At 37.2% G+C, this 23,687-nt stretch overlaps 3 protein-coding genes across 3 annotated transcripts; 1 reads left to right on the top strand and 2 right to left on the bottom strand.

Moving 5' to 3' along the window:
* Positions 1-1,753: 1,753 nt before the first annotated feature.
* On the top strand, positions 1,754-2,499 carry LOC104426130 (flowering-promoting factor 1-like protein 3). The gene has a single exon (XM_010039081.3). The coding sequence runs from the start codon at positions 1,844-1,846 to the stop codon at positions 2,165-2,167; it is 324 nt and encodes a 107-aa protein (XP_010037383.1). The 5' UTR covers positions 1,754-1,843; the 3' UTR covers positions 2,168-2,499.
* A 9,638-nt stretch (positions 2,500-12,137) lies between these two features.
* Positions 12,138-16,814, bottom strand: LOC104426140 (vesicle-associated membrane protein 724). Its single transcript, XM_010039092.3, has 5 exons — positions 16,486-16,814; positions 14,354-14,495; positions 14,135-14,255; positions 12,537-12,599; positions 12,138-12,439 (listed from the first exon to the last, which is right to left on the bottom strand). The coding sequence occupies exons 1-5, from the start codon at positions 16,673-16,675 to the stop codon at positions 12,290-12,292; spliced, it is 666 nt and encodes a 221-aa protein (XP_010037394.2). The 5' UTR covers positions 16,676-16,814; the 3' UTR covers positions 12,138-12,289.
* A 4,570-nt stretch (positions 16,815-21,384) lies between these two features.
* LOC104434738 lies at positions 21,385-21,738 on the bottom strand. The gene has a single exon (XM_010047610.2). It carries the CDS (start codon positions 21,736-21,738, stop codon positions 21,385-21,387), a length of 354 nt encoding a protein of 117 aa, XP_010045912.2.
* Between the last annotated feature and the right edge of the window lie 1,949 nt (positions 21,739-23,687).

Below are 23,687 nucleotides of genomic sequence, written 5' to 3'. Positions count from 1 at the left end.
GTCTCACTTGTTCAAATACTCATTTTGAAGTAATCACTTCCTAAAGAAATTAAATCATGTGAGCTAACATTTGTACTTCTGTCATCTCTAACCAAGTTTTTTAAGATAAAAAACCGCGTTGTATTATCTACCTTTTCTTTATCATAAGTTTCTAGGTGGCTTTGAATCAAACTCGGTATCTCTTACTCTATAATATCATCTTAAAGTTCATTGGAAAGTTTGAATTTGAGGATGATGCAAAACATGTATAGGTTAACAAACAGGATGAATTTGATGTTGGCACTGATTTTTTTGTATAGAGAAATTTCCAAATCTTGAAGATCTCGAGCTTCAGTTGAAGGCTTCGATCTAAGGTCCCAATCAAGCTTCAGTTGAAAATTTTAAATCTTAAGATACCTCAAATCTTGAAGGTATCGAGCTTCAGTCGAAGGTCCCGATCTAAGGCAGTGACCTCATATGCTTGCAAAAGTGTATTTGCAATTGCTAGTGGAAAATAGAAGAGGAAGGATAAAAAAAGAAGAAGAAGGACCAAACAACTTTATCGAGGTTGATGTGCCAATGGTGTAGATAATGCAAATTTAATACTCATAATTTGGTAATCCATATCTTAAAATATATTACTTGGTATAATCAAATCTCTTCATATATTATCACATGATGGTGCTTGTGTAAATAAATAGTCGGTATATCTATCAAGTGCCTTGATACAGTTAAATTAGGAAAATGACATTAATAGTGTTATAATTTAGTGTTGTACACTTTCAAGTAATTATTTAAATGCTATAACTTTAAGTTATATAAACGATCTTATCTAAAAATTTTACATGGCATTACATTAACATTAAATCATCCTACGTGACTCACCAGAGAAATGATGACATTGAAAATGTTTTAAACAATCGTCATTTAAGCCCTTTCTTGCCCTAATTTGAGGATTTGAGACGAAATTAAGTTACAATTCAAATCCAAACCCGAGCCCTCTTTTCAATTGCAAACCAAAATCAGTGCTTCACGTCAGATGGCATGTTGGCTGCACTCCTCCTTCAGTCGGCACCACCATCATCATTCTCTCTCTCTCTCTCTCCTCGGCACTCTCTCTCTCTCTGAGCAATCCGTTCGGATTTTGGGTTTAATTTCTAATTTTAGGGGGTTTCGTGTATTTAGCAAATTGAACCTAATTTTTGAATTCCGGGCAAATTTGTGTTGGCATCTTGAGTATTGACATTTTCAGTGAGACCCATCAACTATTTCTTTTACAGTAATGCTACATGTGATTTCCAACAGTACAAAGATGATCGATTTTTGGAAGTCACGGTGCTTAAATAAGAGAGTCATATGAAAATTGTAGAATGGTTAGTGTCTTTTTTTCCTTAGATAAATCCCGATACACAAACAAACAAAGTCACATTCTTTTGCTATCCACTTCTAGAATACGTCTCAATCTTTTTTTTTTTTTTTTGCCCCTCCAAACAAAGATTCCATGGTGGGTTCAATGGCTTAGGAAAAAGAAAGATCGGATTCTTCTCAATCTGATCATGCCCACATAAGATGGCAAAGTGTGTCCCCAAACACCCTGACCCTGGATGTATCCTTACACTATAAATCCCCCGGTGTGTGGGCCCCGCCTTGGGCCGTGAACCGACACCTATGAGGCCCTTAACATTCACTTACCAACTGACCAATCATTATTATGAGGTGATGATACATACTTCCTCCGCATCACGTCCCTTGCCTATATATATGCATCAAAGAAGCCACAATCACTCGCCATCTCCACAGCAGCCAGCTCATCAACCAATCTCACACAGCACACTCTACTTCCTTCCAGTCTCACATTTATAAGATGTCTGGGGTTTGGGTGTTCAAGAACGGCGTCGTCCGGCTGGTGGAGAACCCAGGGGGCGAGGTGTCCGGTGGCATCGGGCGGCGGAAGGTGCTGATCCACATCCCAACGAACGAGGTGATCACGTCGTATTCTGACCTCGAGAGGAAGCTATCCTCACTCGGGTGGGAGAGGTACTACGACGACCCGGACCTCCTCCAATTCCACAAGAGATCCACCGTCCATCTCATCTCGCTCCCCAAGGACTTCAACAAGCTCAAGTCCATGCACATGTATGATATCGTTGTCAAGAACCGCAACATTTTCGAAGTCCGGGACATGTGACTTAAATCGATCCTGACTGCGGCCAGGGCCAGAGCAGCGTTGCATGATTCCTTGGGTCTTTAGAAGTTACTCTTGCTTGGGGTCTATTGTCGTCTTGGTTTACTTTATAAAGATCACTCTTTGAGTGATTCTTGGTGGGGATTTTGCAAAGGTAAGTGTGATGGTTGCTTAGGATAGAGAAGCAAAAACTGTAGTGGTGAGAGAGAAGTTCTCACACAAAGAAAATGGACTGAGAAGAAGTTGGTTGAGTTAGTGGGTGTGTCATGGTTCTATGTAAATTGTGTTTTGTGATTATCTGGCAATGAATATTGGGTCTACTTGTGTGTGATAAAGTTTCTCTTCTTCTTTCTATCTTTTGGTTCTCTGTAACATAAGGAAGCTACTAGAAAAACAATGATATAGATTCGGTCTGGGTGGCAATACCAAAGAATCCCATTCGTCATGATGGGGAGCAATTGTTTGAAAAGGGGCGATACGAGAAATAAAGATAGAATCTTCTTGGAGTTATACATTTGTGCATGTATAGGACATATAGTAAATTAAGACGGGTATAAACATTTCTGGACGCGCATGAAGTGACATGATTTGATGGTCAGCATGCAAAATGCAAATTCTGGAGGTTATGTTTTGCCGCCCAACCGTTCACATCATTTTATCCGAGTTGTGTGGAGAGGGTTCTCTCTAACAAAGCCCCCACAAGAGCCCCCAGCCACGCCGCCAACCCCCCGCGGAGGGATAGGAGAAAAGAGATTTATGTTTTGCCTCCTAGAGAAATAATTCTTTTAATGTGCCTGATTTGATGCACCGTCCTAGGAGGAAAGAAGTCAATACTTCATAAGCATATATCTCTATGGAATACTTTCTAGAAAAACCAAGCCAATGAACGTATGAAAGAGCCATCATATGCCCAGAAGAGGCAGGAGCATTTTGCCACCACCGGTACTGCAGACACACCGGGCATAGATTCATCTGATGAGGAAAGACAGATACATTGATTTCCTCTTCATGTGTGTGGTTCAATCTTATCTGTCAAGAACTTCAATCTGTCATTAGTTTAGTCTGGTTGGCCGTTGAGGCTTTATGTACATATCTGTCTAGAAAATCAGCTGTCAGTAGGTGAAATCTTGAAAAATCAAAATCTGCATTGGTTAGCATAATGACGAAATTTTGACAGTCTCAGCAAGGACTAAGTAATCACAAGGAAGACAACCCATAAAATCAACTTAAAAGACACTTTCGTCAAGGGTTTCTGGGTAGGTTAAGGATGCTACATTCTACAACAAAAGAACAGATAAGGACTGAATAGTTCGAGCACATCTACTTAAGATTTAGAAAATGCTAACAGCACAACCCTTGGAGCATACTACAGCTCGGGGTGGTGAAGACCCAACATCAAGGTGCCAAACCTTCCCATCGATGGATAATATCAGCCTGCTGTATTTTCTATACATACGAAGATGTGTGAATATTTTCATGAAGTTTAGGACAAGTAGGAGCGCCATAGATTTGGGAACATCATAACTCTCTCTCTTTTACTTTGGAGACTTACCATGAGATATTCATTCATGCCATAACAAGAACCAGGATGACCTTGCCTATGTTGCTTCAGTTCAGAGAAGTTCAAAAGCGCTCCCAAAAAGCCATATCTCTGAGAGAATATCACTTCATAGATCATACCATGTAAATTGTATACCACCATCCATATTTAAAAAAATTATGGGCCAAGAAGAAACGTAATATGAAAAAAGGAAGAACACGTTTAGTCCAGAAATCAGCAAGATTAGACATATCTTCGCAACAAACTGTATTTATTACAAAGATAAACTTCACCCAAATTGTTATTAACGGTCTGTCATCTTCTCAGCCTACAACAGCACATTATCGTTGACTTCGTCAATGTACTTCCCCAATCCATTCCTCTCTTGAAAATTATTGATCGTTTTTCTAAAAAATAATCAAATTTCCCCGAAATTCCAGGTTGTTTCCAACTTTTGTGGACTAGACATATAAAAATATATCCTCAAAAAATTTCCAGCCCGCTGGCATGCATTTACCTAACCAGCAACTCTTTTGCTAAGCCATGCATTTAGGGTAATAAATCGAAATTTAATAAACCCCAAAAAGATAGATTCTTTTAACATTTGATGGCGTAGAGAGCTTTTACATAATGACTTAGAGTTCATACTCAATGTATACATAAGACTATTAAAAACCCTAGATTTCTATCCGCTAGGAATTGAAGAATCCAACCTGCTAATGTACATAACGTGGCGTTGTATTAGTGCGGATAAGAGTCTTATCAGGCCATGCCAACGAATAAATCAGTCTGTCGAGGGTTTCAATGTGTTTTCTTTTTCCTACACACCAGAGACCCATTCCTAGTTTTAATGGGCATGTGATGGCCAGTGCATTTGCTCTTTTACTTGCTAGTGACTAGTCAGTTTCCTCCAAATGGGGTTTCATAAAGGAACACAAAAGAATCTCTGATCTTTTGTTTCTCATTTCTATCCTATCATTAAGAGAGAATGGGGCACGAGAGGGAGAGAGTGATCCCACAATTTTGTCCTCTCCCCCCTTCTCAATATTATATATAGCTTTGACTTTCATCGCCATCAGAGGAAAGCCCTGTCTTGTCATGCTTTCCCCCATGCAGGCATATTGAGGGCTCAGTGTATGTGCATGCCTTTCTTTTTTCATTAATTTATGAGAACTTTTCTTGACTTTATCCATGGTTGTTTTATTTTTATACAACAGACACTTGAAACGTACCAATTGTCTATTATCATGCCAATATATGCCAAAAAGAGCAAATTGAAAAAAAAAATTACACATCCATTTGGATAAACATAGCCTTTAAAATCGTTCTTTTAAGTTGGATCTCAGTAGTTTATCATTGTGTCATCAAAATTCAAGACACTTCATGCAAGGGTTTTGCAAGGGAAAGAAAATAGTGCAATTGAATCATAACGAGTTCAAATTTTGCACTATCATGATATGTGTTTGTGTATTCATCTATTGTGCACTTTATATTACCATGAAGGATTTCGTCAGATGAATCCTAGCAATAGTAAATTTGTAAGTGGCTTGATCTATGTTAACTACGAACTATTATGATGGCTCTCACTCATGTTCTTTGCGTCATGGTACCGGGATTAACATGATGTCTACTTGGAATATAACCGGAGCAGAAGAGGTGAATGCATGGTATTGGGATAAGGTACATATAGAATAGCGTTGGTAGGTTAACATTTAGTAACAATCTTCTCCAGCTGCAGTTCCAACTTCTCTTTCAAGTCCTACCAATTATTTTGTGCACCAGAAGATGACACGAAGATATTTATATTTTGCGCTAGCTCACACTAAATAAACTCCAAAAGAGCTCATCTCTGGCATAGAGCTCATCGCCAGCGGCATAGCTTGATGCAACGTCAGCTCCTCCTTAACCGAGGGGATGCTGTCTCTGGAGGAGAGATGCCTTCGTGGAGGTGTTGACCCCTCCAGATTTGGAAGCAGCGGCTCATGTATGGCAATGGGACATAGAGATGACGCCAAGGTCTCGACAGTCAATGGAGGTTGTTATGACTAACGCAGAATCATGAAGAAACGAAAATAAGAAATAAATTGTATAAACTAGACCTGGACACTAGGAATTTACATAGTTGAGTGGTGTGCCTACTCCACGGAGAGATATCGATAAGATGGTTCCATTATTATATTCAAAAGAATTCTACAATCGCTTGAAACACTCACACCAATGCGTTCTTCAATCCTAGAGCACTCCACCACGAGAATCATTATATAAAAAGGTATATTATTTGACATTTATCTCTTTTAGATTACGACTCTTAAAAGCTCTCTAGAGTTTTCACGAGTTTTCACGAGTTTTTAGTACAAAATAAGCTTTGCAAATTGATCAGGTTCACGTCAGGGGCCAGGCGCTGTTAAAATAGGCCTGAGCATCCAGCTACTGCACTAAAAAGCGCTTGGCTGTTGGGCACTGTCTAGCAGCACAGCCACTCCTTGGTTAGTCTAAGTGCTAGGCAGACCGTCATTCCACATATCTCATTGCCTGTCTCCATTTGCGTGCCCCCGCAAATGCTCGGATTGTCCAGAAAATCACAAAGCTTGTATTGATTACAAGGAAAACGAGCTAATTTTGAGACATAACAAACAAATCTCCACCTTGACGAGAAGTTCAACTCCACCCTCACCAATTATTGACTCTTCCGAGCCCCACTAGGCTCCCTACTCACCGCAGGTGCTGACCAAGTCCGAATAATACTAGAATTCGGTCAATGGAAAGGCTCAATTAGCATGTCTGCTGGATTATTTACCATGCGCACTTTCTTAAGATTTCAGCTCCCTGTGACACAATATCACTAATACAATGATAAGCAACATTGTATTGCTTTGTCTGTTCTTAATACATCTAATTTTTAGTTAAGACTCCGTTCGTTTTTTGGAAAATAATTTTGGAAAAATATTTTTTGGATTTTCCGGCATTTGTTTCACGGAAAATGAATTCCTTGGAGAAAATGTTTTCCATAAAAAGAAAAAAGTCTTCTAGATTATGAGAAAATATTTTTCACTTTTCAAAAGTGAAAAATATTTTCCTCACTTGATCCCTCTTATCTCACATCTCTACAAATCATCACTTCCTCATTCTCTTTCTTCTTCTTTTTTTCTTTTTTATTTGAATTATTTTTAGCTTTATTTTTCTTTTTTAATTCAATTTATTTTTAATTTCCTTTTTCTTTTTATTTATTTTTATTTATTTTTCCTTTTCTTTTCTTTGTTTCCCATCTTCTTCTTTCTTGGTTAGTCGTCAAATCATTGCCAAGCGAACCTCGAGTTCGTCAATCTCAAGCTCATGCTTTGCACTCTTATTTATCATTTTCTTTATTTACTCTACCCTGCAGTTATATATTACTCAAGCAAAGTGCTTTACATGCTTTGCTTCTTTTTTCTTTTGTTTATTAGAACACAAAAGACATAGAGGGAGAACATGACACTCAACTGGAAGATTCTCATTAAGACTGTACATGATTTGTTTCTTTTTAAAATCCATACGAACAATTTTGAGAGTAGATGAGCGTTTTGTAACAATGATGGAACAAAGATATGAAGCAAGTTTGCTTGGATTTAATGGAAAATTCATTTGATGGATTTATAGGTCGGTAAGTGATACATACCTAAATGGTGAAGTTTTAAAAAATGTTTTCCTTACCAAATACTAGAAAATATTTTTCAAAACATTTTCAGGTTTTAGTCGAACACAAGAAAATATTTTCTAGAAATGATCCATTTTCCGCGAAACGAATGGACCCTCAATGTTATTGCATTTTGATTATCTTAACAATCTTCTTCAAATATAGTTTCACATAATTAAACAAACCTCTGAGCCAAATAATAACAAAAAGCAAGTATTGGCTGCAACTAGAGTTTTCCAACTCACGGTACAACCCGCAAGACTAAAAACATAACCTATCAAGGACCTCTACCCATTCACGTCTCTAGCAAAATCTGAATTCATATAATTTGTTATACCTCTCGAAGCCCTCTTCCCAAAATTCAAATCGACTTTTGTGGTCCCTCTCAGAAACCTTAGAATTTGTTTTTCAGCTTCGTAATGTTTACTTCTGAGGTTACTTATATACTTTCTCACGACACCTACAGCACGCGAAATATCTGATCTAGCACAAATCATAGCCTCCATAATGCTACCTACAACACTAGCATAAGGAACAAGGGACACATATTTCTTATATCCCTCTGACTGTGGTGCAAAATCAGCTAAAAGCTTAACATACGTAACTATTGGGGTACTCACCGATTTGGCATTTTGCATGCTAAACCACCTTGGCACTTTATGAGTAGCACCACCATGTGATAGTTGAAGCGCCTTGGTACACCTAGCTCTCCAATTCTTCAAATTAAGTTTATTTTACACTGCAATCAAGTCTTTCATCTCAAACTCACTACTCAATTGCCATAGGTCATTAATATCAGGCATGTTAATAGCTCCTATTGACATCAAACGGCATAAGATTTGGATTTTTCACATCCATATGCAAATATATTGTTTTAATAATTTTAAAGGTGTTGGCGCAATTAGTTACAATATTGGGAGATTTCCATCTCAAAATTGGAGGTCATCTGTTTAAATCTCACCAACTATGTGCATACTCTTTTGAGTCGAGGTCATTTGCACAGATCAAAAGTATTGACTGAATTGCAAAGTATTCAATGTGTCTCTAGGTAGCCGGATCTTCACGCCTATGCTCCTGGTTTTCAGGTTGATGCTTTTGAATTTTAAAACAACTCAAATTTATCTTTTTCTAATTTGATGAGACAACAAAAAGTGCTTTTTGGTTTGGTTTTAAACGAACCGACCATCCATTTACTAATTTCCATGACCAGCATGAATAATTCTTTTTCTCTTTTTCCTTTTTTTTTAACTACAAAGGTGAAAGAAGCTTATATAAATAAGCTTTCTTCTTCCACCTTTATGGGAAATGATCGTTTGTACAAATTATTCAGTTCTCCGAATTTTAAACTATAGACAAGGATGTATGTCGACTTTCTAGTGTTTACGCATGCTTCTTTCCGGCGCCTAATGTAACTTCATGGGGCTCGAGGAACAACATCATTTTCACCATATTGGAGCAATCTTCAAGGAAAAGGAAAATTTATCTTTAACTTCAAGAGAGCCATAACTTGGGTTGAATGGTTCCTAGTCTCAAATCTAAGAAAGAAACTAAAGAACAAACAATAACGTTGCACGTGATTAACTGCATGATAATTTCATTTTAGTATCACCTGTTTTGGGTTTAACTTACGTGTTACTTAAAGGTGATTGAGTATTTTAGTACCGAAAAGGTAATTGAGCATTTTGTGGGCTCGAGATTTTATCTTTTCAATACGTGTTTGCTTATAATTTTAACTTTTATAGCTCTTTTTATCCAAATAATATATAAAATCTATTGATGTTACATTTGCTTGTGGTTGGATGCTCTCTAGAGCACTTTACTAAGAGCCATGATGGTGGGTGCCTAATGTTGGAAGATGACTTGGAAATGGAAGCATCGGAACTTGAAATGTAAGCATGATTAAATTTTTTATCTATATTTTGTCAAAGATTGTCCTCCATCCAAATCACTTTTTAACTACCTAACATGAGAATATATGCAAGTGTAAGTAAACGGACCAGCACTTACAACATTCTCTAGCTTTCAGAGGGTCAACTTTAAGGGCTGTTTGCCTCTACTTCCATTCAACTTATGACTTTTGTATGCTACTTTTTCTCCGAAAGTTGAAGATGGAAAATATTGTTTATACCTGGAAAACTTATCATAAAATAAAGCAAAAGCCATCAAAAATCATAAACTATATTTGGCTATGACACATTTTACCTAAACTTGACACCAAAATCCCAAACTTGCACCTGAGTGATATATTTAGGGCATGTTTGGCAACTTGCCAAATGGTGTTTGATTTTGTTCTTTTGTTCCTTGGAATAGATTTAAAACAGAAATATATTTTGTAAATTTTTTGTTCCCAAGAATAGATTTGTTTTTGGAAATAGATTTTGAACAGAATTAAAGAATTAAAAACAGTTGATTTTTTGTTCCTGGAACAATTCCAAAATCAAGCCAACCCAAATCTCTTATTTCCCTTTTCTCCTCTTCTTTTCTTCTTGTTCTTCTTCATTCTCTCTTCTTCTTCCACCGCCACTACCATCAACTACCGCCGCCGCCACCATCCACCGACACTAATCGCCGACGACCAGTTGGGTGAGATCTGACGAGCTTGCCAAAGGCTCGCCGGTGGCTAGGCAGGCCTTTTCTATGCCTTCCTCAGTCGCCGGCAGGGTTGGACCTCACTGGGCCATCGCAAGATCGACGTCGCCCAGCCAAAATGAGGCCGACGTCACGGTGGCTCGATGAGGTCAAGCCCTACGCGACCACTGGGTGAGCTCGGCCTAGCCAAATCTAGGCGAGGCTCAGCCGACAAGGCACAGCCTCACCAAGGGCCAACAACGCTCCAACAAGGTCGTCAGCTCTCGTCTGGCTAGTCATTGGTCATCTCGAGGCCAACGACCAGTCAAAGCTTGAAGAAGAAGAGAAAGAAAAGAAATAAAAGGAAAAATGAATTGTATTAAAAAATTTGAGAACAATACCAAAAGCAATTATATTTCGATAATATAAATTTTAGACAGTTACCAAACACTTTAAAAAAATACTTAGAAATTATTTCCAGAAAAGAAATAAAAAAGTATCATTTTTTTATTAGAAATTATTCTCGGGAATAAAATAGTTAGCAAACGCGCCCTCATTCTCGTCAAAATTTTGCCAATGAGGACCACTAAAAATCTCCTTACATGGACACCAAAAAACTAACATTGTTGATATGGACAATGTTGTTTTGGCTAAAATGTCATCTAACGGAACGAAGGATAAATATGTCATGTAGGTATAAGTTTGGAGTTGTCAGTTTATGGTAGATGTGTCAAAGTGGGTGTAGTAAGGAGGTTTTGATGTCACAAATTAAAAAATTCAAGGTAAATTTATCGCGATGAACAGTTTGGAAATTTTTTATGGCTTTTTTCCTAAAAATATTGTATAAGAATTTACGTATCAATATTTGAACATTTTGAAAGGTTTAACGAGTTTCACGTAATATAAAAGTCAAAGTGTGAATTTCTCAAAACTTACGAAAAGTTCAAAAGTGAAATAGAAAAGTCATTCTAGACAACCCTTACTAAAAGAAAGTTAAAGTCCATTTCTATGAGCAACTCTTTTGCGAGCGATGTTTCTTATTAAGAGAATGTGCATGAGGTTTACGAAGTATAGAGATTGTACACATGTATTGATCAATTGAGTTAGGAAAAATTACCCAATCAATTCCAAACTTATTATATGGATGTTGATTCAATCTTAAAAATTTCAATTTTGCTAATTCCTATGTAGTCCTAATCAATTTTCGCTGAAAATCGCTAACGTGGCAATTCAATCACCGTCCTTCCTTCTATGTGGTACACTACCATATTAGCGATTTTTAGCAAAATTGATCAAAAGGGTTATATTGGAATTTCACATAAAAGTTTAAGATTAAATGGCAAAATTAAAAAATTTATAAGTGAATTAATATCTGTATAATATGTTTAGAACTAATTGAACAATTTTTTCCGTTGAGTTACTCATGACTTTAACTGTGGTCCTTATCACTAAACAACTAAAAATGTAAACTTTAGTTTCAACCAAGGGGTTGCTCAAGTGCTTTAGAGAACTCATGAAGATGGACGTTTCATTCTTTTAAGTAAAATTATACTTATGATATTGGATATGTTTTCTGAGATTGATTCTCAGTAGTTAGCAGGCAGAACCTCCTCTAAGTTATGGAGAGCTATATGTTATAGGGCTTGGTTAAAGACTTAGATAATTCGTTACTTTCCTATTGTTCCTATAGACTGTTGGTTTATACTTCTCTTTGCACAGTCATTGAAAAGATCTACAAAAATCTTAGACTTTCCCAGCGTTCTCATATCAAATGAAAATCACAACTGCTATTATGGATCATGGTCGTGCGGCGAAATCGGCCCCTTCAAGAACGCTCGACACCGCAAGGCCCGAAGGACAAATGAGCATGAAAAATTCGTTATTTTCCTTTTCTTTTTCATTTTGTGAGCAGACTCAAGTAACGAAAAGCCAGCCTCAGTAAAGGTGATCGTGAGTTCAAATCTTTAATTTGTGCACTATATACATGTAAGTTCTGACTCACTCGAGAGATGGGAGTCAGAGAAATAACACGCTACGCATCCATTAAGAAACGGTCCAAGTTTTTTGGGTCCAACACTACTGAGATATAGGGTGTTAAAAACTTGCAGGATAGCAAAGCAATGGACCTTAACCTAACGCAAGAATCTTACAAGAATAGAAATGACCCGTACACCGTACAAGTCTCTAGCAAAGGCCATAAGAACATGATGACTTGCACATTACCGCATATGTCAGTCCCAAGTAACAACAAATGATACATTTCACCGCCAGTATAGTTACAAGATCTCTCTCTCTCTTCTCTCTCTAATTGAAGCTGAACCTTTCTCCATGTGATGATAATATACTAGTTGGAGCAATCAAATCCATGACAAATTGAAAGCCAAATTACAAGGATCAGAAATAATAAGATACCAAACACGACCAGCTTGATTTTCATGTTCTGGTACCACATCTTTCGCCGGATTTGTGTCCCTTGTTTCTTGTATGCTTGAGCCTAGCATTAGGCATAAAGCTTGTTCAATTTTCAAGGGAACACAGGTTGATAAAAAAGAGAATCTGCTGGACCAGGGATATGATATAAACCGCTTTACCTGATCACGCAGATTCTCTGTTTTGTCGGCTAGAATGGTCAGGTTCTCCCCTCTATCGATCGCCTGAAAAACATGCAGTGAGAATATAAGAAACAAAATGTGGCAGGAATGCTTAACTGGTCGACATAATTTCATCAGATTCCAAATGCATTCAGTTAATCGAGCCATAAATTGAAAAACTGAGACACAACGTCATATCAGGAGGAAGGAGGATGCCACGTGAATGATGATATGTCATTTCAGAAAGCAAACCCTGATCTGCTTGGGGGTAAAGACCATTTCTGAAAGAGGATTTAAAAGTATTACCCCAAACAGATAAATTCCACCCTCTAGAATCTCCCAAATCCACCACTAGTAACAAACTATCTGAGTCGCATATCTAAACAGGCAAGTCATTCACCATAACCTAGTGGACTAGTCACAATCATGAAGGATACACAAATGGCTAAATGCGAAGGTTTAACTCGTCTCTAGCAACTGTACTCAAAAGGGATACAGACTCCACAGCAGTGGCTTATATTCTACAATATGGCCAATATGTGGACCACTTTATGCACACATGGCAAAGATTAGAAAGTTTGAATCTTCAAATATTCAACTACTTCATGCTATTCTTTAGCATTTCCTCAATCTCTCAATTGACCTCCGGCATTTGTGCCTCTTGATCAAGGAGAAATACCCAGTTGTCTACCCTAAGCTGGGAAGAGCGACTTATTTAATATAGTACATACAAGGCTTCGAGGGTTTGACATTGCTGTGTCAAAAGAGAAAAAAGCAAATACCTCATCCTAGATTGAAAGTTCGAAGTGACTGCATATTTCACCGTAGATTGTCTGCCACAGTGTCGCTACTCTATTAAAGCCTCATCCAGCACACATGCCCGCCATTTTTTTATGTTGCCCTGGGTGTACACCTACCTAAAACGTGGGATACACATGCACAGTGTGGAAATCATTGAAAAATCAAAGGACTTCAATCATTTACCACACTTTACATTAACTTACCAACAATGTGAACATGTTTACCACATTCTAAATGGTCATACCACTTGGGAACTGCAAAAATGACCCTTGTATGCCAAAAAAAAAAAAAAAAAAAAAGCAAAGAAAGGTTTTCATCCCTTCCAAGCCAAATAAACCTTGTACATGTAGGCCACTTCACGCTAAGAATCTGCTTGCTCTAGGTATAACAGTGCTTTAATCGTGTCATCTTGTTGCTATGTGTAATGTGCTGTGGCACTTGTGTTGGCAACACGTGCTTCAAAGCGGGGTAGAGCTTGCCAAACGCCTTACAAAGCTTCAGTTTCAAAGATGGCTGCTGCAGTGGAGCAATATAAAATGCTCTAAATCTATTAGGTGGCCTTGTGGTTATATAGACACAATATATCTATGCTTACTTATATTGACTTCTCACCAAAAGAAACCCTCCATCCAAATCCCATCCCTTTTGCATATCGAGGAAGATAATTGCAATCAAAAGCCTAGCCGTGTGTAAAAGCAGCAAATGCAGAGATTTTGGAGTGTAAACTATCAGCAAACAAATTTCATAACCAGTCTGAAGCAACATAGACTTATGAACAAAAGGAACCCTTCACATACCTTGTCAATATTCTCCAGCATTATGCTTTTAACTTCTGAAACTTGAGCCTTCACTTTTATGAGCTTATCAATCTCTTCAGCATGTTCAATAATGTACTTCATGTGCTCCTTCATAATTGGCCTGTAAAATCCAACTCAAATCAATTACTTTTCACTGAAACTCTTCACTAGATAACGGATTAGAACATCATTTAGCAGCCATCTCATGGTGACTCATACCCGAACTCCTTATTCAGACTTTTGGCAACAGCTGTATCTGCTTTGCCGCCACCATATCTTTTCTTAAAGTCAACTTTTACACGCTCCAAAAATGCAATGGAGATTTGCTTGGCCACTGATTCTTTGGCGACAACACAATAAGCTGCAAAGTGCGAAGACAATCATGACAGTCAGCCAGTAAAGAGATCGATAGTTTTCTATACAAATCACAGGACAATGAAGTAATGTACTCTAAAAACGGAAAGACAAGCTTGTATCAGTCACTAGTACATGACATTGCTAAATTCATCAACATAAATAGATTAAGAAAAACAACCACTACATCTCCATTGCCAACAACTTGAGAATGTAATGACTAGGATACCATGCAAAAAGCACAACAACAACTCAGAGTGGAACTACCCAACCTTGAAAAACATGGGTCGGCCCCAAAAGGAACACTCAAATGATGACCTAGGAGGTGGCACGTATGTATCATGTCACCAATTTTTTTAACTCTGGGATTGAGGCGTTACAAACCAACCAATGCTAAGTTATCCTCGGTACTCCAAGTATATAATATATACAACTCCAATGATGTACGAGGCCATCAAGCCGCCACCATTCTATCAGATCAGGACACTAAAGATGCGAACTGGCCTCCGACAATAATTAGCCTGGCTCTGCTAATATTTGGCCCCACTTGCTATGAAATAAGTAGACAAAGCTCCAAAAGAGGACTCACAGTGGAAATAAAACTATCTGGTTGTAAAATCACCACATTAGATCTTTTCTTACACAGTTTACTTAATTAGCTTAAAGCAGGAAATTAATACAGTTGATGGAAACAAGATCACCACAAAACCTTCATTCCCTGACATACCCCAAATATGGACACACAGGCATGTGAAGAACACATGTTAGTCCAAATACCAATGCACAAAGCCTATATCTGGTTATCACTAGAACCACTACTAAACAATCGCAGTAACCTGATCAAATAAAGTGCCAACACTCAGAGTGTAGTACAAACTCCTTAAAAAGTTTGTACGACCAATTTAACAGCATGCCTATAAATTAGGATTGAGAGATGGAGCAGGCACGCTGTATCGTACTGTTAATTTTAGTTCAAATCCCATAAATTAAGATCTAGAGATGGATCGGGCACACATGGTAGTCCCCATCCAAATCCACAAAGTGCCAATACTTAGTTCCCTGCTTGCTGATCATCTACCAAGCTGCATGTACACAGAGATTGAGCAGGTACACTGTATCTTACTGCTGTAGCATATGATCAATATTATAGCAGATAAAGGTCTTCAAGGAACAAATCAGGAACTAATGTACTGAATGTGAAACACTGAGTCAGGACGTAATGTAAAAGAGATGAATAAATGGAAACCACTTTCCCAGTTTCCCTATCTTCTGACTCAAGAGAGACAGAGTAAACATGCAAAATTCTGTGATAATTTCCGGGACTCCAGGTACCACTTTACAATGGTAAATCAAAACTTCAATTGAGAAAAAATCTACATTTTAATTAATATAGATTGTAACCTCTAAATTCACCAGCTCGACCATGTTCGCAATTCAGCAAAAGTTTTTGAAGTATCAACGCGGTGCTTTTATGGTTCAGAAACTACTTAACAGTCCTCTTAGTCAAGGAAAGCAATACCTACACTCTTGTTCCCGGTAAAACAAAAACCCCAGGTTTGCTCTTGATAAATTTTCAACTCAGCAAACACCAAACCCTTTTCAGAAAACAACCTACCAGCTCCTGAATCCACATAAAGTAATGATATCCTCCATTTCTCCGCAAATGTCGACCCAAAAGAAACACCAAATCTTCCTTCACTTTGCCCATTTCAGCCCCACAAACCCAGAATCCAAAAATAGAAAAGAAAACAAAAAAAGAACGACACAACATGCAAATTCACCTAATTGCACCTCCCCACCTCCAAAACGAACCAAAACCCAAGTCAGCAATCACCTCAAAGCTCAAGATCCAGCCACTTTCGCCACTAATTCGACTACCCCCGCAGAGCGAATCAGAGAAACAACGATTCAAACTGGGATGGAAAACAGAGAGCTGTCCCCCCCCAAAAAAAAAAAAAAAAAAACCAAGAATCGGGTTCATTCGAAATGCGACTGACCGTAGCCATCTTCGAGGAGGAAATTGAAGGTGTGGTGATCGCAGGAGTAGGTGAACTTGTTGTTGGAGGAAGGGAGTTTCTGGAGGCACTGAGCGGCTATGGCCGGGAAGTTGCCCGTGAACTCCGTGTACTCCGCCAAGATCATCGTCCCTCTCGCCACGAAGCTGTATATGAACGATTCCTCGCCCATCGTCTCCGTTCAGCTCTCAAGAACGAGCTCAAGAACCGAGCGCAAGACGTTCACGGCGGGCAAGAGAGAGAGAGAGAGAGAGAGAGAGAGACAATGTATGTATATGTCTGTATGTCTCTGTGACTTCGTGGTCATTCGTTGCACTGTCAACCTCATTATTATCTCTGTCCTTTGCAAGGAAGGAACAAATCTCCTTTTCTGATTATGGGTTTTGCCTTAAATAAAACTCTCTGGAGTCACCTTTGTATTTTTCATTCTTTGCTTTCTCTTTAGCATTCCAACATTAAATTTTAAAGAAAATTACTTTCAAGCCCCTCGAGTCTTCCAGAAAGTAAATTATTTGACACCGAAAGGATCCGTTGAAAATCAAATATTTTCTAAGCAGATGTCCTTTGTTTTTTCTTGATTCAGTATACTTTTATTCTATTAAACTTGAATTTAATTATGAATATAATCTTTTATTTTATTAGTAAAAGGAAAGTAGATGTAGTGCCAAGATAGACTAGTTGTGACTTTTTAAGAGTAAGAATAATACGAAATCATATTTGAATTGCGAAATATTAGTAAGGAAGAACTCGTAATCGTTCCTTTTTTTTTTCTTATCATGTATTTTCTTTAAATGGATTTGAAAAGGAAAATTTTTACATTTACAAGAACTCGATTAATTCCGATGCGTTTAAACCATTATCGAGCAAAACTTCATATGGTGGAGATATGCAAGACTAATTTTAATATGCCAGATGCAGTGATTTTTGGGTATGAATCTAATATAATTTATATTGTTTTTTTTTAATTGTGATAGGAGAAAATGACTTGGTAACGAGCATGACGTAATCCAAACATAAATGACATATTATAATTCAATAAGAAAATGGTCAGTGCTTCTATAATTGATTGAAGGGCAAAAAGATAAAAAATGATAGATGGGCGTGCCAAAGTGGGACAGAGACCCTTCATGGGATAATATTTTAATTGCATGATTCAATTTTTAAAAAGCAAAGCGGTTTACCAGCTCTCTATTTTTTTTCTCCGTGTTTCTAAAAGCGGTTTTCGGCTGCTTTTGCCCATCGCAACTTGGTCGTGTTTTCCCACTTTGCGGACTCTGGTCTTGTTCCGACCGCGAAAATAATTAGAAAGAAGGAGAATTGGTCTTTTTCTTGCGGACGAGGATGTTCGAATCTTACTTGCAAGGTTGGCCAGCATCTATTGGAGCAATATATAATCATGTTTCACTATTTCAAAAAGTTGGTGTCGAGAAAATATTATTTTAATATGACACTTAATAAAGAAATCCATGTACTTTTAAAAAAACAAAATTGAATTCGTGATGTCACCGGGAAAAATGACGGAAAAAAAAAGAGAAGAAAAGGGAAAATTAATTAAAAAAAATTAATTTTTTAAAGGGATATGTTCTATACAAGTCCTAAAACTTATCACAAAAATATAAGTAAGTCTTAAATTTTTCATAAAAGTGCAATTGAGTCCTAACATGACTAAAACAACAAAGATAATCTGAAAACGATGTTGTTTTGATCCAAATTTAATTTTAAATATAAGTTTTTATGAAATTAAAAAATAAACAAAAAACTAAAGGCCCCTATAGGCCCTCGTTGCTGCCCACCGCCTAATCATTGCCGACCCTTGTTGACAATGGTGGGGCAACAATTGGCTGAGATTGCCAAGCCCCGGCCAGTGGTGACAACCTTGGCTAACCGTAGGCAAGGGCCTCAAGACCCCTCACCTGGATCAAGCCAAGGACCATCATCAACTATGGTGGGGCTAGGCTGTAACCCTACCCTAGCCAATGGTGGCTTTGGGCCTAATCTAGGCAAAGGGCCGATGATGCTCACCCGATTTAGGGGAGGGCCAAGGCCTTGGCCTCACCATCGCCTAGCCCTTTCTAGCAATGGTGAGGCTTTATAGTTTATTATTTAATTTAATTAATATTCATATTAAAAATCAAATTTGGACACTTTCTTGTCCACGTTAGCGCCATGTTAGAGAGAGAAAGTTAAAAAAAAAGAAGAAAAATCTCATCATCATTTTTCATTAGCCAAATTGAACAAAGTTCATAAAATGACTCGATTACAGCAATTTAATAAGTTTTAAAACTTGATTGCATTTTTTTTTTAAATTTTAGGACTTAATTGTATTTTTGTAACAAGTTTTTAAACTTTTAGTGAGCATATCCATTTTTTAAAAAAATACAAAAAGTATCCACATCAGAACTAGTCACCAATCATATCACGCAAGATAGTTGACATACATGTAAACAATTTCTGGTCAAAATTAATCGGAATGACTAGATTGGGAAATTATCAAAAGGTTTTGAACTAAATTGGCTATATTGAAAAGTTTAAAACTATATTGGTATAAAATAGGTTTATGACATTTTTAGTATTTTTCCCGGTTAACTTCTATAGCGTCTTTTTTAGAGTAAAATCGTTATAGAGGCTAAAAGTGATTTTTGCACATTTGCTTCTCTAGTATAGAGTTGGTGGCGGTTTCTTCAAGATGATATTTTAATTCTAAATATTCCAATTCTTTTTCTTTTTTTTTTTTTTGGGAATTCTCCCTTTCCTTAACTAACTAAAATTGCATTTGTGATGAAGCTAATAGCATTCAAACTGTTCTTTTCTAATTGTTGTGTTAAATGAGTACCAAAAACATTTCTATTAAATGTCTATTTTGGCAAAATTATAGTTCAAACTTTCAGCCACATTGTTGTGTATCCAATCTAATTAATACCCCGAAATAACTAATCAATATATATCCACGCAATGCATGAATCGCGTGTTCTTTATTATATGTGAAAATTAAAAATAATACATGGAAACTTTTCCTACTAGCTAAGAAAATGATTGGAGCTAATGTTAACATCACAATACATGCCCATATGTATCCCCCTCATGGAAAAAGAGTACAAATCGCACTTCAAGTTTAACAAATAGAATTATAATAACGAAAAATGGAAAACATTTATAGCTTCCAAGCATGTCAACAATTCCCATGCCACAATGGGTACCATCGTCATAAATAGAATTACTAGTTCTTTGTAATTGACGTCCGTAAGGGAAAAGGGATCTTTGATGTGGCAAGATCATCACCACTTTTGACTATAACACACAAATAAAGTAGTAGCCACATTATTGAATAGTCAACATAATGTATAGGGAAAGAAAAGAATTGAAAAGTAAAAGTGAGATTTTATAGCTTATCGCCAAATTATTTATTGCAAGACCACTATTGATTTTAAATGATTGTGCATGATAACGAGGAAAACTTTGAAATTATGATAAGATGCATTGACGAATGGCTGGTTAAAGCGAACGAAGCATCTATATCTATTGATATATCATGAGGAAAATTCCAAAAATCTCCCTAAATCGATGCTAGATGATTTTCAAAACAAACTCGTACTTGACCTTGTTTCAAATAACTCCGCAGTGGACAAATTTTTGTTCCAAGTGGCCCCTGAGTCATCGATCAGTTAACACATGCAAGTCACGTTTGCATTTCGCATGCTTTCCAAGACTTTTTTTAATTCTGAAAATATGAGATTTTACTCAAATGCAAGAGAATCATACAAAAAAGCATCAAATTTCATTTTATGTGAAAGATGCAAATCAAATAATGGACATTTTCCCTGTGTCTTAGATCTTACCTAATATGCATTGACAATTATATTCAATTATCTCTTTCTTGGTATTTATTTTATCAAAAGAAGTCGCATAATAATTCGTTGACATAATGCATGCGCCTCGTATGGCAATCTATACTTTGATGTAAATATATGCACTCTTAAATAAAATATCATTTCAATATTAATGAAGCCAGCGTCAATTGAATATTTCAGTGGAAAAACTCTTCCTAGAAAATAAATTTAAAACTTGACATTATAAAATTAAGAGTCTTCAATAAAATTTAAAACCTTGAGTCTAGCTTGGTCGCTGAGGTAATCTAATTAGTGTAGAAAGACTTTCCCCAAAAGGTGAAGGGACAAATACATAAATGGTTCCTCAACTTTAACCCAATATGTAATGTTATTCATAAACTTTAGTATAATGTGCAATATTATCCATAAACTTTTGATTTATTCAACATGGTACTGAACTTTTGGTAAATCTCAAATTTAATCCCTAGACTGTATTCGCTTCTTTTACTATTACACGAATTATTTTCTAAAATTAGAACATCATATGAACATTTTGCTATTTTTTTTAATAATTATAAATAAACATATATTTACAATTCAAAGCATAGAAGAAAATGAGAGAAAATTCTAAGTTTCTCACATGGGATGCAAGGACGAAATTGACCACACTACAAGGACACTTATGTATATTTACCAAGTGCACTTTCTTAATGGAAATTTTTAGGGGTGTGGAATTGGAGCTACCCGACTTAGGAATAGCTCGGACCGGGCTAGTCCGATCGATTCTAGGCGATTCCCAAAGAAGGTGGTCCGGTTCCAATTCCAATTTTTGGAACCGATGGCTGGTCAATTTGGTTCTCGATTCCAAGATGGAAATGGGACCAACCAGACCAGACCGGTTGATATATGAGAAAAAAAAACTTGCTTTACCCTCGTTCCCTCTTTGCTTTCCCCTCCCTTCTGATGAACAATTTGCTTTACACTGAGAAAAACCCACTGAAAAAACCAAAGCTTGAAGAGGAAGAGCCCAATTCCGCTTGAACTTGATCAAGAACTAGAGGATGACGACAGAGAAAGAGACCATGAAGCCATAGACCAAGATCAAGAACCCGAAATGCAGAGCGCAGTTTCGCTTGAACTTGCCTAGGTAGCTCTCAGGCGGCTCCTGGTACTGAATCTCGAAGTCCCCATCGTCAAACACCACCTTGTGGTGGTGGTGGTGGTGGCCATTAGCGCCCCTTCCATTGGCGTTGCTGGCGCTCGTCATCGCCAGGCTCAACCTCATCTTGAGCTCCCTTAGCCGCTTGGTGGCGAGGCCGAGGGTGAGCTTGTGACGGGTGATGGGGACATAGAAGATGAGGTGGGTGAAGGAGACGAGGGCGATGAGGGCCCAACAATGGCGGTACATTACCAGTTCCACCAAACCAGACTAGACCGCTTGGTCCAATTCCCGGTCCCAGATCGGACCAAGAACCGATCGGTCCTAGAAATTTTTATATTTTACCTTAGTGTCCTATACCTTTAGTCAGTTTTACCTTTTTTCACAAAATATATGCTTGTAAGGATGTTAATGAAAAACACAAAAGTGAGACTATTGTACTTAATTAGTACGTCCATGATGGGGTGCGATTAGAACGCACCGTTTCATTTTGATAAGTTATGATGGAAAGACACCATTTGAAAGGGTATGGGGAGTCATATAAACTTCTTCTGAAGATAACCGTTGGCATGGTTGGCAAAATGTACACTCAGAAAAAAAAAATGTTCTCCTTTTTCTTGTTCCATTTCCATAAAAAAAAAGGCATTTCATTTATTCTTTATGAGAATAATTGGCATTTACACTATGAAAATCGGATGTTTTCCTTATGACTACATTCAGACAACCATGAAGTAAAATTGTTTGTGATACATTTTGTTTCGGGATAAATTGTTCATCGCGCATCAGAAAGAGGTAAGTCGTCTTCCACCGACTTTAAAGACAGAACCCACTTTTGGCTCAAATGCATAATGCTGATTACATGTAAAAAGTATTCAGTTATGTTCACTACAAGTCTTTGAGCAATTTCAATGTAAATTCAGCTAAAAAATTTCATGAAACACCTATGTGGTATCGTAAGGTGCATTATGAAAACAAAAACTACAAAATGGATGAAATAGTAATTATATGTCAAAAGCCAAAATAATAATCATATCACCGATAAATTATAATATTAGACATTAATTATATTTACATTATTCCATGCTTGGCTAAATAATAATTAGTTAATTACTTAAATCACCAATATGGTAAAAACTACAGCCCCAGTCAAGCCAGACTGTGGACTTGCTTAATAAGCAAAGCCTGAGCAAGCTCAAGCCCGAAACTACATGCACGCCCACCCGGCCATATTATCATTTTTTTTCTTTTAAAATTTTTTGACTAATAAAATAACAAATAGCAAATAAATGAAGAATAATGTTTAAGGCTTTGTATTATTTTATTTTACTATGTTACCTAAGAGATTTATATAACTTTTCACTCCTATATTAGAAACTTGGGCTTCTTTAGTTTATCGCTATTAATAAATCTCGGGCTTAGAATTTCTTCTTAAGCTTGCTTGGTGGTTCTAAAATTGCTAGCACAAGTGGGCTGAGGTCCAGTGGGCAAACTTGTAACATCCTGATTTTCCAATTTTGTTTTCAATTGAATGAGTTGGGCATTTCATTGACACGCCTATAGTTCTTTTCTTTGAGTAGGCCATTCATGAGATAACTAGCCTATCGGGTGAAGCCATTAGGAATCTAAACGCAATAGACTTGAGAATTCGATCAGGAATTGACTACTCGACCATGCTAATCTGTAAAGGTTATTACGATATAGTTAAAAATCGATTAGAGACTAGAGATATGTCGATTCGATAGAGCCATGTGATTAAGTGTGGGTGATTCATCTAATTGCACAATTCTTGTTGATCGGCACTAGACTGACTCTTTTGTCATTTTGGTATCCTGTGTCCACATTTGTAACCTCAAGACTTTCATGACAACCGAGAGTCGCCAATGTGTCGAACATATACATTGTGGCTTGAAAATAATCAACCATAGGTCAATTGCATGAAAAATTCCTAAAAGCTACCTGCTAAATTAAGACACGCTAAAATCGTGCCAGATTAAAATTAACCAAGAAATTGAACCCGATTTCATATATTGAAAGTTCTATTATGTCACAACTCATTTTGGGACCGTCAACTCATCCTCCGAAGATTTTTCTGCAAACCGAGAATTTCGACGAAAAATCCAAAGTAAGGTTATTTTGATTTGGCAAGTTTGAGGGACCGTTTTTGGTTACATTCTTGGGACTCAAGTTGTACTAATTGG

The sequence above is a fragment of the Eucalyptus grandis genome, chromosome 2 (genome assembly GCF_016545825.1).
Source record: "Eucalyptus grandis isolate ANBG69807.140 chromosome 2, ASM1654582v1, whole genome shotgun sequence".
NCBI lineage: Eukaryota > Viridiplantae > Streptophyta > Magnoliopsida > Myrtales > Myrtaceae > Eucalyptus > Eucalyptus grandis.
The sequence above is the reverse complement of the archived record's forward strand: the minus strand, read 5'-3'. Positions and strand labels throughout refer to the sequence as shown.

What these genes read in the sequence shown, in the direction of transcription:
- LOC104426130 (XM_010039081.3), top strand. Translation starts at nt 1,844, where the DNA reads ATGTCTGGGGTTTGGGTGTTCAAGAACGGCGTCGTCCGGCTGGTGGAG.
- LOC104426140 (XM_010039092.3), bottom strand. Translation starts at nt 16,675, where the DNA reads ATGGGCGAGGAATCGTTCATATACAGCTTCGTGGCGAGAGGGACGATG. An exon ending in CCTCCTCGAAGATGGCTACG is followed by an intron (nt 14,496 to 16,485) that starts GTCAGTCGCATT and finishes CGCACTTTGCAG; the next exon opens with CTTATTGTGTTGTCGCCAAA. An exon ending in TGCTGGAGAATATTGACAAG is followed by an intron (nt 12,600 to 14,134) that starts GTATGTGAAGGG and finishes CATGTTTTTCAG; the next exon opens with GCGATCGATAGAGGGGAGAA.
- LOC104434738 (XM_010047610.2), bottom strand. Translation starts at nt 21,738, where the DNA reads ATGTACCGCCATTGTTGGGCCCTCATCGCCCTCGTCTCCTTCACCCAC.